This window comes from Euprymna scolopes, chromosome 22 (genome assembly GCF_053919585.1).
Source record: "Euprymna scolopes isolate OS-2025 chromosome 22, ASM5391958v1, whole genome shotgun sequence".
Taxonomy (NCBI): domain Eukaryota; kingdom Metazoa; phylum Mollusca; class Cephalopoda; order Sepiida; family Sepiolidae; genus Euprymna; species Euprymna scolopes.
Window position 1 is genome coordinate 49,726,805 of NC_136503.1, and position 15,514 is coordinate 49,742,318.

General features: G+C 35.7%; 1 protein-coding gene across 3 annotated transcripts in view; it reads left to right on the forward strand.

Annotated features, from left to right (window-relative positions):
• Nucleotides 1-15,514, forward strand: part of LOC145243440 (sodium-coupled monocarboxylate transporter 2-like) — a 134,641-nt gene that overhangs the window by 112,678 nt on the left and 6,449 nt on the right. For all 3 annotated transcript variants that reach the window (XM_080106331.1, XM_080106332.1, XM_080106333.1), the window contains 2 exons: nt 3,722-3,888; nt 9,031-9,131. In XM_080106331.1, the coding sequence (XP_079962457.1) occupies nt 3,722-3,888; nt 9,031-9,131 (268 nt within the window). The remainder of the gene's footprint in view (nt 1-3,721; nt 3,889-9,030; nt 9,132-15,514) is intronic.

Sequence of the window (15,514 nt, forward strand, 5' to 3'; positions counted from 1 at the left end):
GAGAATTGCATTAGCAGTGAGATATCTACTGGATCGATAGAAAGATCCCACCATTTTTTTTCAGCGGTCTTGGCAACAGATTTAATGCGCGTGTACCATTTAAGATCAGGAGTAACGGTCAAGCCCAGAAGCTTGTCAAAATTTGAGGCCTCCTGAAGACGAGAGCCATTTATTTCAATTGATGCCAGATGTGGATCAGAATGTTGATGATGTAAAGAGAGAAGCTTGGTTTTAGATGCATTAAAAGTAACCAGCCACTCCTTTCCCCATTGTATCACGTGCTCAAGATCAGAGGAGAGAGAATCGGAGAGAACTTGGTCGTTTACTGTCTTAGATGTGCTACCATAATGTGCTCCTATAATTACTGAAATGGTAGAGATCTTCCTCAGATTCCAGTTTCTTTTCTTGCAATGCATAAGATCTTAGCATTTTGCTATATTTTCCTCCTCAGCTCTGTTTTACCCAACATCATTGTGGAAACTAACTTCTACTAAGGTTTCTTCTTTCCCTTTTAGTCCCATAGAACTATGTCGAGTTTAAAGCCTACGTTTTCTACGTACGTAGTTGTAGGAATTGCATGGTTTAGTAGTTCTTAGTAGTTTTTAACTCTAACACTTTAATTTATTTTCGTAGTATATATATATATATATATATATATATTATATGTTTGCCTTATTTTTTTAGTTTATTAGTTTGTATGGTATTTTTGAAAGAGAATTGTAAGCAGATATGTTTTCACTTTTTTCCAGATAGCATTTGAGAGTGACTCGGTTGGAAGCCTGTAAAGCCCCTTTTTATCAGCTTCTCTCGTGTTACTTAGATGGAAACTTACGTTCATGTATAATATAAACCTCTCCTGTCTGTTTAAATGTATGTATGTATGTATGTATGTATGTATGCATGTATGTATGTATGTATGACTGTCTGCCTGCCTAAAACTTTCAACAGAGGCGACGGATTTTCACAAGCTTTTTTTTTTTTTAATTTTTTTTTTATTACATTTTCACCCCAAACAAGGCAAATTGCGACTTTGGTGTAGGGGGCTACTATCAGGGGCGACAACTACTGGGGTACTATGTAGGGATTTGGGCAGCAAGATGTCGGTTCACGTTACACTTGAACTTCTGCACGTCAGTACTGTTGGGGAAGCAGGGACCTGGAATGGAATTCCAGAGTCTAGCGGTTCTGGGGAAGAAACTATTGGAGTAAAAAGATCTTTTACATCTAGGGATCTCTACAGTGTGGGGGTGGGATTTAGCAGTCTGTCGGGTTTGTCGAGGGTGCTCACGTCGTGGGGGCACAAGTGATTGCAGTTCGTCAGAGCACTCACCACTAAAATACTTGTAGAAAAGGCAGAGGGATGCAACATTTCGTCGATGGGACAGAGGCTGAAGCTTAGATGCCAGTTCAGGGCCTATCAGGTTTGCGACTCTCTTTTGAACCTTGTCCAAGAGCAAGAGACTAGTAGCTGATGCACCAGCCCAGATGTGGCAGCAATACTCCATACATGGGCGAATGGTGGCCTTATAGAGGTACAGGATACTTACGGGTGTTAGTAGTTTTCTAGCACGGTAGAGAGAGCTCACCTTTCTTGCAGCGGCCCTGGCAATGCCTTCAATGTAATTGTTCCAACTCATGTTTCCTGTGAACGTTAGGCCAAGGAGTTTGAAAGATGGACTCTCAGCTTGGTATCGTTTTGAAACTCGACCCTTCAGACGACAAATATCGAAAATTTGGCTAAAACCATTAATTGCTTCACCCTCAACTGGGCATTTTTATATGCAGAGAGTGCTCGCATTTTTCGCCGATATTTTCGAAAGTCATCCCATCTTTTCGATTGACTAGCCTTAATTTAAACATACGTCAGTTCCGGTTTAGCGATGGACTCAACAGCAAAGACGTCACGTTTTATTTTTTTTACGTTCTTTTCCTCATTCACGGGATGGTTTCGAGTCTGCCTGTCTACTACCACCTTTTTTTGCTCAACACACACCTCCAAGCACCTAGGCAATGCCGGGCACCCAGGCTAGTATCATATATGCTCCGAAAAAGAAACTAAAATTGGGAGAATATATATTAATTGGTATCTGATACCTATTATTAAAATTTCGTAAAACATTGAAGGTATCTTAATTAGGCTTTTTAAAATACATTTTTCATAAAAACAAATAAAACTAAATCTAAATTTGGACCCTAATGACTATCAGCTGTGTTCCCAAATTCATAATTATTATTTAATTAGTTCGTAAGTTAATTCTGTACAAACAAATACATAAGCATATCTAACTATGTATAGATAGCTATATCGAATGCTAGAATCATGTTTATTTTTGTGTGGAGAAACGAGGTTTTTTTTTGTCTGCGGACCTAATTTTAGAGAGTCACATAACGTATTACTATTTTATTTTGTTATTATGGGTCGTTGTTTTTAAAAGTTTGCGCGTGTTAATTTTAATGTCTTATATATTTATATTCACGCTATTCGTTCATAAATATCAAAGCTTAAGATATGTTAATATAGTTTTTATATAGTTTTAATAAATACTGATATGGAAAATAAAAACGTTATTGAGTATGGCAATTCGAGTGCTTATTATATAGATCACCGATTTATTCTTAAACTCAAATCAACAGCCACAAGACTATTTTGATGATGGGTCGTAGAGCAGACAAACTAAATAAAACGTTGAAAGCTATACGCCAAATTTACTTGCAAAATCTAACAATTTATAAAGCTGTTGAAAGATAAAGTGCCGAAAATGTAAAATTGAATATTTAGATTGATGGATATGTTAGAGGATCAACTGCTGTAAATAGAGATTTTTACATTAGTGACCGTATAAGGAGATCAAGTAAATTAAATCGATAAAAGATAAAAAAAAGTAATGTTTAATGTATCGGTTAACAGCCATGTTGGAATATCAAATGCCATAAATAATCGCTGAAAATTCATATATTGAAATATCAAGTAAAACAAATTAAGGGTGAATATTTTAGATTGCTGGTCATGTTGGACTAGCAAGTGCAGTAAATATAGGAATCGATATATTAAACAATGCTTAATGTACAACATGGCTACTAATCTAAGTATTCAATGTTATTTTATTTACGGCACTTGATCTTCACAAATGGCTACCAATTTAAGTTTTCAACGTTACTTAATTTACGGCACTTGATATTCCAACAGTTCTAAACGTTGCATACTGAAATTTGTTGAAGGATCAAGAGCAACAAATTAAAAATGTTCTCTCCTCATTTCGAAAACAATTGAAATCTTCTGGATTCTGATTGTGGGTTCATCTGATTTCGCTAATTTATAAAAATCCGGCATTTCCTTTAAAACTAGTTGCTCAAAAACTAAATTATGTTGTCCCGTCACTTAAAACTGCACAACTTTAAATAAATACATTTCAAAAGGGTACATTCGTTTATATTGATTTCAAGAATATTTAGCAGACACTAATTTATATTGTTTGAAAATGTTAATTGTTTGCGAAAATAGTTAACTTTTTACAATTGTAATAAATAAAGAAATTGGCGTATTCGTTTATTTTAGTAAAACAATATTTAACTGAGAATATAGATTGATGTAAACTACACCATGGAATGTCTATAGGGTTCCGTTAGTACACCTAATCACAGTGAATATACGTAGTTTAAAGTTTGAAAAAAAAAAAAACGAGCTTTTTTATGTTATTTTACTTATATGTATATTTATCAGGGTGCCTATACTGGACTGATTAGTAGTTTGATCTTTATGTTTTGGATCGGAATCGGAGCAAACATCCATAAGTTCCCAGCAGCGAAATCAATGATCGATATATCCGGATGTAACTGGAACGTGAGTTCTCCACCACCGACACCCGTTCCAGTCGCACCGAAAAAAATGTAAGGACTTATTTGTTTATCATTTTTACTTCAGTTCTTGGGTCCAGCTTTAGGATTTGAACTGAATTGTATTTAAAGACATGCGTATATAGTCATAGATGACCATACAATAAGACTGTAATAAAATGTGTATTGCATTTAAATGCAATACACATTTTAAATGCAATACACATTTTAAATGAAATACACATTTTAAATGCAATACACATTTAAAATGCAATACACATTTAAAATGCAAGGCACATTTAAAATGCAATACACATTTAAAATGCAATACACATTTAAAATGCAATACACATTTAAAATGCAGGGCACATTTAAATGCAATACACATTTAAATGCAATACACATTTAAATGCAATACACATTTTAAATGCAATACACATTTTAAATGCAATACACATTTAAAATGCAAGGCACATTTAAATGCAATACACATTTAAAATGCAATACACATTTAAAATGCAATACACATTTAAAATGCAAGGCACATTTAAATGCAATACACATTTAAAATGCAATACACATTTAAATGCAATACACATTTAAAATGGAATACACATTTAAAATGCAATACACATTTAAAATGCAAGGCACATTTAAATGCAATACACATTTAAAATGCAATACACATTTAAAATGCAATACACATTTTAAATGCAATACACATTTAAAATGCAATACACATTTAAAATGCAATACACATTTAAATGCAATACACATTAAAATGCAATACACATTTAAATGCAATACACATTTAAAATGCAGGGCACATTTAAATGCAATACACATTTAAAATGTAATACACATTTAAATGCAATAGACATTTTAAATGCAATACACATTTTAAATGCAATACACATTAAAAATGCAAAGCACATTTAAATGCAATACACATTTAAAATGCAATACACATTTAAAATGCAATGCACATTTAAAATGCAAGGCACATTTAAATGCAATACACATTAAAATGCAATACACATTTAAATGCAATACACATTTAAAATGGAATACACATTTGAAATGCAATACACATTTAAAATGCAAGGCACATTAAAATGCAATACACATTTAAAATGGAATACACATTAAAATGCAAGGCAAATTTAAATGCAATACACATTGTTAATGCAATACACATTGTTAATGCAATACACATTTAAAATGCAATGCACATTTAAATGCAATACACATTTAAAATGCAATGCACATTTAAATGCAATACACATTTTAAATGCAATACACATTTTAAATGCAATACACATTTAAATGCAATACACATTTAAATGCAATACACATTTTAAATGCAATACACATTTAAAATGCAAAGCACATTTAAATGCAATACACATTTAAAATGCAATACACATTTTAAATGCAATACACATTTAAAATGCAAGGCACATTTAAATGCAATACACATTTAAAATTCAATACACATTTAAAATACAATACACATTTAAATGCAATACACATTAAAATGCAATACACATTTAAAATGCAATACACATTTTAAATGCAAGGCACATTTAAATGCAATACACATTTAAAATGCAATACACATTTAAATGCAATACACATTTTAAATGCAATACACATTTAAAATGCAATACACATTTAAAATGCAAGGCACATTTAAATGCAATACGCATTTAAAATGCAATACACATTAAAATGCAATACACATTTAAAATGCAATACACATTTAAAATGCAATACACATTTTAAATGCAATACACATTAAAATGCAATACACATTTAAAATGCAATACACATTAAATGCAAGGCACATTTAAATGCAATACACATTTAAGATGCAATACACATTTAAATTCAATACACATTTAAATGCAATACACATTTAAAATGCAATACACATTTAAATGCAATACACATTTAAAATGGAATACACATTTAAAATGCAATACACATTTAAAATGCAATACACATTTAAATGCAATACACATTTAAAACTGAATACACATTTAAAATGCAATACACATTTTAAATGCAATACACATTTTAAATGCAATACACATTTTAAATGCAATACAGATTTAAAATGAAATACACATTTAAATGCAATACACATTTAAATGCAATACACATTTAAAATGCAATACACATTTAAAATGCAATACACATTTAAATGCAATACACATTTAAAATGCAATACACATTTAAAATGCAAGGCACATTTAAATGCAATACACATTTAAAATGCAATACATATTTAAATGCAATACACCTTTAAATGCAATACACATTTTAAATGCAATACACATTTTAAATGCAAGACACATTTAAATGCAATACACATTTAAAATGCAATACACATTTAAATGCAATACACATTTAAATGCAATACACATTTAAAATGCAATACACATTTAAAATGAAATACACACTCTTTCCTTCTGATATGGATTATTGCCAGTTATATATTTTTCATTTTCGCCTCGCATTTGTTGTAAATTTTCATAATGTATCAGAAATAAAAAAAACAAGGGCAGATAATAGCAGAATGAGAAATAATAACTTTTTTTTATTTGTCTGTTATGCCCCTTCAGGATTTCTTTTTATAGCTATCTTCTCAATTCGACCCTTTAATTATAAAAGGAGCTTTGATTCCGCTATACAAAATCATTAACATTTGCACTATTAATATACTATAAATATGTAGGCCATAATCATGTTGACACGCCGGTTTCCCGTCAGATCACCGCAGTAAAGCAATGTTGAGCCTGGCTAGTACCAGATGAGTGACCACTTGGAATTCTATGCGCTGTATGTAGTTTCCGCTTATCTCGACATTGTTTCCAGTCGTTCTGAACCTCCACTTGCCACTGGTATTCAACAATGTCGACTCAAGAGAGGTGTGGTTGGTGATTTCGCAACCCTTGCCACATAAATTTGACGCACAGGCACCCTTACCGTAGGTATCCATAGTCTGTAAAGACTGAAGGAAGCCTATTATACTATCAATGTGCAGCTAACCTTCTTTTAAATATATCATTCAATAGTTCCCCAAAATACCTTAATTTCCAAATTTACTTAATTCCATTTAAAATCTTCTGTGACAGTGTTGTTTTTAATCTGTTCTTCCAACTGGTTCCAAAATATTCTTTTATTAGTAATGAAAATCAATTTGTTGATACAATTTTTAAAGTTGCATTGATAATGATCTTACAATTCGTCCATGACAGTAATAAGATTTAATTCATTAGAATATAAGCACAAAACATCTACTACATTCTATTTAAATAAAGATTTGGTATATGTTTTTTTCTGAAACCGGAAATATATTATTAATTACTTTTATATGCTCAATTCAATCTAGTTTACTATTTAAAGTGAGTTTAAGTGTTCAAATATTTCGGAATTTCTTCAAATAACGATTGACAATTTGCATTTTTAATCGGACTATGAAGGCTGGTGCTTGGGATTTTTGAAGTTTGATATGAGAATAAAAATGGAATGTATTTTATAACATGCACATGCGTCCGTGAGGGATGATGAAAGGCGTGGAAAGAGGTGAGAAAGTCAGAACACCAGAGCTGATTTTTTGAATAAGTACCGACGTGTGTCTATAGAGGCAATATGTGCACAGTTTGATGTCAGTGTGAGAACTGTACACACAATTATTCCCGAAGAACTGAAGATGCGGGAGATTTGCACAAATTTTGTCCCCAGATTGCACAGAGAAGACCAGAAAAAAAGACATCAATATAGTTCATCCCCCCTGCCTATAGTCCATGCCTTGCTCCCTATGACTTTTCGTTATTCTCTAAACGAAGGGAAGCCGACTACAAGCGAGTAACTACAGACCGATTAGTCTCACATGCATGCTCTGTAAGGTGATGGAAAAACTTGTCAGGGAAGAATTTATAAGGCATTTAAGGGAAAACCACCTTATTAGCACAGAGCAACATGGCTTTGTACAGGGAAGGTCCTGTACTACTCAGCTTCTGGATGTTATGGATACCTGGACAGAAACTCTCGATGCAGGAGGAAGTATCGACATCGTCTACATGGACTTCTTCTGACAAAGATTGAGTCATATGCCATCCAGGGCAAAGCCCTCAACTGGATTCAGGCTTTCCTAAATGCTAGGCAACAGCGTGTATCAGTAAACGGAGCAAAATCAAGGCCAGCACCAGTAACGAGCGGGATACCTCAGGGAAATGTCATTGGCCCAATGTTATTCGTCATCTACATAAACGACCTACCCAAACTCTGCCAAAATGAAATTAAGCTGTTTGCAGATGACACAAAGTTGTTCACACATAGTGACATCCCAGGAGCCACAGACGGCCTACAGGCTGACCTAGATAACTTGCAGAACTAGTCACAGGACTGGTTACTCCGTTTTCACACACAGAAATGCATCGTCCTGAAACTAGGGAGCAGGAGATCAGAGGCTAAATACACATTGAAAGACAACTCGCCTGGAGTGATAACACTGGAAGAGCATGATCATGAGAAAGACCTAGGCGTCTACATCGACAACAAACTGAGTTCCAAGGAAAATGTAGCTAAATCCATCGCAAAAGCAAATAAAGTTGTCGGGATCATTCGCCGCACTTTTGACTTCCTCTCAAATACAGTCTTTGTGCAACTCTACAAGAGCCTTGTGCGTCCTATCTTGGAGTATTACCACTCTGTCTGGCAGCCGCACCATAAGACCTTATGCAGTGATTTGGAAGACGTACAGCGCCGAGCAACCAAGCTGCTGGCATCACTGAAGGACAAGCCATATTCTGAAAGATTGAGAACCTCAAACATTTATATGTCCAAGTCAAAGTCAAAATCAAAACCTTAGAGACTGTAGTCATCAGATAATTGAAGGGATTGAAGAGGAATTTTACGAGGGTTACTGACACGCGCACACAAGAGGACTTTCATGGAATCTTCAAGAAGTTGTTGGAATTGTACAACAAAGACATTGCAACCGGAGGCTATTACTTTGAAGAGGACTAGAGTTTCATATGTGTACTATCAATAAAAATGCCCATACGAAAAAAGTCTGGAAACTTATTGAAGGCGCCTTGTAAATGTTATCATTACCGATTATAAGAAACATTATCCTTAAAAATTATGTACATATGACGAAATATTCTTTGCTTCTTTCTTTTCCAGGACGGCCGTACAAGTTCTGTACACATTGTCCTACCTTTGGTACAGCGCAACAGCAGTCCTTACAACAATTGTAATAGGTCTTTTAGTTAGCTTTGCAACAGGTAAAATACTTTGAAATATTATTCGTTGATTGAAAGCTTCTCGCAAAAATAATCCTTTATCATCAAATATTTTCATACAATTGTTTGTATTTCATTCATAATAAATAATTGATTATTGGCGATTTTCCTCTTAATCATCTTATTTTTCAAGAAAGAAATCATTGTCCCTTCTTGAAAAAAAGGGCCATTTCATCGATTTGGGGATTTGGTGTTAATTATCGCGGGAAATACGCCTTCTAATGCTTGTTTCACTGCTGCAGACTTTCCGCAAATATAGACAGACTGATGCGTCTTAAGAGATGAAGCATGTATCTTGATAAGTATATTTTATAGTTATTTATAGTATATATATGCATATATATATATATATATATATATATATATATATATATATATGAGGAGAGGTTACATATTTGAATATTTTTTAAATACAACATCCCTGGAGATACCAAACACTGCTGACAAGTGGATAAATCATGAAACTACAGTAAAATATTAAGATTACTATGATATATGTTTGTTTTGACCCGGAAGAGTCACCAGGAAAAAAGCCGGAGACTGATATGGGTTAGAAAAATCATTTCTATTAACAATAAGACAGAATATACAAAGGACAAGAGTTGTAGTACTTAACGCTAATAGGGCGCATTACGAAGTATTTGTCTTGATTCCATATCGACAGGTTGTGAAACAAGATCAGAAAGTGGGATGAATGAACCAGCGCCCTTAAAAAGGATCACTTCAGCGTCTGATTAGTCTGATTAGATTCATTGGAATTTCCCGATGAGGGCGTCTCGGACAACAAAACCAAAGTGGTAAAGCCTGGGAAGCTGAACCTCTTTGGCTCATCCAGAAAATTTGCCTCAGTTTGACAACTAAAAGCCATCGAAATAGACCAGTTTCTGTGGGACTGATTGTCGAGGTTGGAACCTCGAGAGACGTGTACTACGAAGCACACACACACACACACACACACACACACACACACACAACCGAGAATCGATACCTCTCGATATATTTATACAATTCGAAAGAGTTCACAACTGGTGTATGGCTGAGTCCTCACAACACTCGTCCCAAGCTATTTTGCACTGTAAAAGCTTGTTAATATCTTTTCCGCTTTGGGTTGATAGTCAGTGTGTCGGTGAACTTTCTTTCTGTACAACCGTTGGTGGTCTGGTGTGAGTTGAAGTGAGTTGAGGTCGAACGTCTCAAACATCTCGTCGATTGAATCTTCCTCTACGTATAATGCGTCGCTAATGTCATCTGAGTGACGTTTTTATAACTGGTGTTGGTAGTGTTTATGAGTACGTCTTGTACCTTCTATAATATACCCGATGTTGCCAACGTGATTTAAGGTTTGTGTTTCTTTAGTAATACCATTCATTAGTTTCTATATGCGTGACGCAAATTCAGTTAATTTGGTATTTCCACGTTTATACAAAGAAAAAACCCGTGAAACAGGTATATTAGGATAATGTTTGTATTCGTCAATCCTACCTGCAACTCGGGTTTGTTTTCTTATTAACACTTCAGCCTTTTTATTTGCGTTTAATTTATTTTTCTATGCAACTCAGTTTGTGACGCTTTTATTTTTTGTTCACGTTTTAATTGATCTAATCATAGCTGCGTTACTTCTACACATCGTCTCGAATTATATCCGCTATTTTTTTCTGTATCTTTCTTAATTTACCGTATGCAATTCATTTGATAAGTCGTGGATTGTTCTTCATAGTCTGCTTTAATTTTTAAGGGATTTCGTACAGTACATATTCGGTTTTTGGACTTTCTTCAACTTGCATATTTTCTGGTACAAAAATGTTGGCTGATAAATTTCAAAGTTAAAAACTGTTCATCCGGTTCAAACTTAATAGATTTTTAGACTTTTTTTTCAGAATGAACTCTTAATTGTTTAATAGTACGGTTAATTTTTTTGTAAAATAATTCCCCAATGAAGTTAATTTTATTGCCAATCCCAATGCGAGACGACTCTAATGCTTTAACGGTTTGTTAAATTTCTTCCACGTATGCAAATTTATAATTGATTTATAAAATTTATGAAAGTTCTTTTTTTTTAACATTTTCACCCCAAACAAGGCAAATTGCCACTTTGGTGTAGGGGGCTACTATCAGGGGCAACAACTACTGGGGTACTATGTAGGGATTTGGGCAGCAAGATGTCGGTTCACGTTACACTTGAACTTCTGCACGTCAGTACTGTTGGGGAAGCAGGGACCTGGAATGGAATTCCAGAGTCTAGCGGTTCTGGGGAAGAAACTATTGGAGTAAAAAGATCTTTTACATCTAGGGATCTCTACAGTGTGGGGGTGGGATTTAGCAGCCTGTCCGGTTTGTCGAGGGTGCTCACGTCGTGGGGGCACAAGTGATTGCAGATTGTCAGAGCATTTACCACTAAAATACTTGTAGAAAAGGCAGAGGGATGCAACATTTCGTCGATGGGACAGAGGCTGAAGCTTAGATGCCAGTTCAGGGCCTATCAGGTTTGCGACTCTCTTTTGAACCTTGTCCAGGAGCAAGAGACTAGTAGCAGATGCACCAGTCCAGATGTGACAGCAATACTCCATACATGGGCGAATGGTGGCCTTATAGAGGTACAGGATACTTTCGGGTATTAGTAGTTGTCTAGCACGGTAGAGAGAGCCCACCTTTCCTGCAGCGGCCCTGGCAATGCTTTCAATGTAATTGTTCCAACTCATGTTTCCTGTGAACGTTAGGCCAAGCAGTTTGAAAGATGTACTCTCAAATAAAGAGTCGTTGGCCATTGCTATAGGTGGTAGAGAGGGTTTCTTGTAATTATTGAATGAAACTAGCTTAGTCTTGGCAGCATTGAACGCGACCAACCACTTTTGTCCCCATTCCACCACAGATTGGAGGTCTTCCTCTAGTGTTTCCGCAGTTTCTTTAGAAATGTGTTCATTCGTCTTCCTGTCGTGCCTGCCATAGAGTGTGGTGTCATCAGCATATATATCCATCTCAGAGGCAATTTTGTCGGGGAGGTCATTTATGAATATCAGGAACAATAGAGGTCCAAGGATAGAACCCTGGGTCACCCCCGCATTTATATCATATTGTTTAGATGTACGACCGTCGAGGACAACCTGGATTTTTCTCTTATCTAAGAAGGATTTAATTATGTTAAGTATTCTATCAGTGATACCGTATGATCTAATTTTCCTGAGGAGCCCCTCATGTCAAAAGCTTTAGATATATCTAGAGCTACCGCTCTGCCCTCCCCCGCTTTGTCCAGTGAATGGTATATACCTTCAGAGATTACAGTTAGGATGTCTGCTGTGGAACGGGCTTGTCTAAATCCATATTGTTTGTCAGTCAGAAGTTTAGCATCTGTAAGGTGATGGACTAGAGCATGGTTAATTAAGGTCTCAAATATTTTGGCGAAAAGTGGGAGGAGGCTAATGGGGTGATAATTTGATGAGTCAGTCCTTTTGCCAGAATTCTTGAATACTGGTACCACAGAAGTAGTTTTCCAACAGCCCGGAAAGCAAGCTTCATTAAGGCATTTGTTGTAGAGTTTGGAGAGAACTGGAATGCTACTTCGGCTGAGCACTTTTTTAATAGCACAGCTGGGATAAGATCGGGTCCACATGCTTTTGAAGTATCAAGGTTTTTTATGATAGCATGTACCTGAGCAGGAGTGGTTTTCAGATCGTCTAGCGTGGGGTCTGTCCGCATAGGAAAGTCAGGTAGGGGGTGGTTGGAAGGGTCCAGTGTGGAGTTTGAGGCAAACCGACTAGCAAGCATGTTAGCCTTGTCGGTTGCTAAGGAGACAACCTCGTGATTGTTGTTGGATTTCGTCTTTCTAATTCTATTTTTTTTATTTTGCGCTTCTCCTTCAATGCGAACCTATATGACCAAGCTTGCAAAAATTTTGACACGTTCTATTATGGGCGGATTTTTTCTCAATGTAATTCTCTAAATCGGTAACGTCGTCTCGAGGGTAATTTCTTTAGTTTTTGTCTGGTCCACTTGTTTTGAAAATGTTGATAGCCATTTATTTCTATGGGGAGCAATTGTTTTATTAATACTGAAAATGTAGTTGGATGTATACTTTTGTTTTCTTTTTAGATGTATGATTACTTTTCTACATTATTTGCAGACTATTATCTTTATCTTCTACTTGTTGTTTCACAACGTTTCGGCCAACTATTCATCCGGCCTTCGTCAGGTGGTTAACCACGACGGAATAGGAATGCCGAGTCTCTTAACTGTATTCTCAGTAATTACTGCCTTCCATAGTTGTTGTTGTCTTACCACGTTTTGGCCAACTAATCCTCTGGCCGGCTTTGGGTAGGATTGAAACCGCTATCTTCAGACAATGCTCACCTGGAACCGTAGAGACTCAACATCTATCCACTGCGACAAGGGCCCTGAAGGGCGACCAAGGTTGGATTTTTGGTCTTATATATCCAAGTTTTTTTTTCTTATCTGGTTTTCCATTATTGGGGCTGTACCGAATGTTATATTATTTTTATTACTGGAATTCTTTTGAGATGAGAATTTATACATTTATTTATTTGCGGACTATCATACTCATTTTCTACTTGTTTTTTTTTAAATGTTTCGGCCAAGTATTCCTCTGGTTATGTAACACATGGGAGATTGAGCGAGTGAGCCAGCACCCCTAAAGGAGAAGCATTCCGGTTCTGCAAAAATAAGTCAGATTAGATCCGTCGGCATTCCCCTTTGAGAACGCCCCAGACAACAAATAAAGTTGCTCCACCCGAAAGCCAGGTGGTAATGTATGGGAGTGTGGTACCCCAGGGATACTCAGAACATTTCCCTTAGTTCTATAGCTAAAAGGCCACTGAAATGACTTTTTTCCGGATGATTGTCGAGGTTGGAACCCCGACTAACGTGCTACAAAGTACGCATACGCGGTATTTACTTCTCTTCCTCCGTGAGGGAATGTGACAAGGTCGGAAAGTGGGCTGAAAAGACCATCGCCAATAAAGGAGTAGCATTCATAAAATAATAAGTCCGAATAACCATGTCGACATTCCCAGATAAGGGAGTCTCAGACAACAATCGATAAACTGTCTCCTCCCAAAAGTCAGTAAGCAAAACCTAGGAGAATGGACCTTCAAGGCTTACTCAGCACGACAGCTAAAAGGCCACTGGAATGGCCGAGAATAAGTACCTCTCGATATACAGTTCGGAAGAGTTCATATCTAGTGTAGGGTGAGTCTTTACAACAATATTCAAGTTCTATATATTTCAACGGGATTTGTTTATGTAATTTACTTACTGTGAATACAATTATAGTTCAAGGTAGAATTTATTTAGAATGAACGAGCGCCTATTATTTATGTTCTTTATTTGCGGTGGTACAATTAGTTAGCTGATTAAAATAACAAGTGTGTAAAAGTGTAAAAAGTTAGTATGTCTGTTAATATTGTAACTCGGTTAGTGAGAAAACTTAATATATAGAGGCTGAAACCGTTTACTATATTTTGTATGGAAATACGTAATTGGGAGAGGCATATACTCGTAAGTAATGTACAAGAGCCAAGTAGTCCAAGGATGGAACACTGTTGCCACATCTAGGCTGGAGCTCCTAAAAGAACTTATCCTGTCTTAACGGAGTTCAAAATAGACTTCGTAGCCTAGTGGGGGATGTCCTTTTCTCTTCCCTGAAAACTCTTTCCCATAGAAGAAACATTGCGAGCCTGTCTCTGATTTATCGTTATTTTCATGGCAAGTTCTCGTCCGAGCTCCAATCTATGGCCCCCTCTCTGACCTGACTTTCACGAAAAACACACGTCTGGCTGAAACCTCCTACTCTTTATCCGTGCCTAAACCTAAATATAGATTCCATGAACAAAGCTTCTTTCTTAGAACTGCCCGCCTATGGGATCTGTTCCGTTATCCTGCTTTCCAACTGACTACAATATGGTTGTTTTCAAGTCCAACGTGAACAAGTTCTTGATGAGCCATCTCCTTAAGTAATCAAATTTACCAAATTCTCACTACTAACAATTACTACATTTTCTCATTGACTCCTGTACGCCAATTAACCCTTATCCTCAAGTGGCCTCCGTGCCTTGATATTTGGTTACTCCTTTGTAAAATTTTTTTTTGATATGAATGAAATGCATGCATAGTTTCGTGGAACATGTTTTAAGAAGTGGTGTAAGTTATGATTGCAAAAGATTTGTAGAAGAAGCGTTCGGTAAGTTTCCTCTCAAAACCGAAAGGGAAACTGAAATCATTTTATTAATATATATATATATATATATATATATATATATATATATATATATATATATATATATATATATATATATATATAATATTTGTTTCTATGCAAATGAGTGATTTAATTACATTTGTACTAACATGCCACA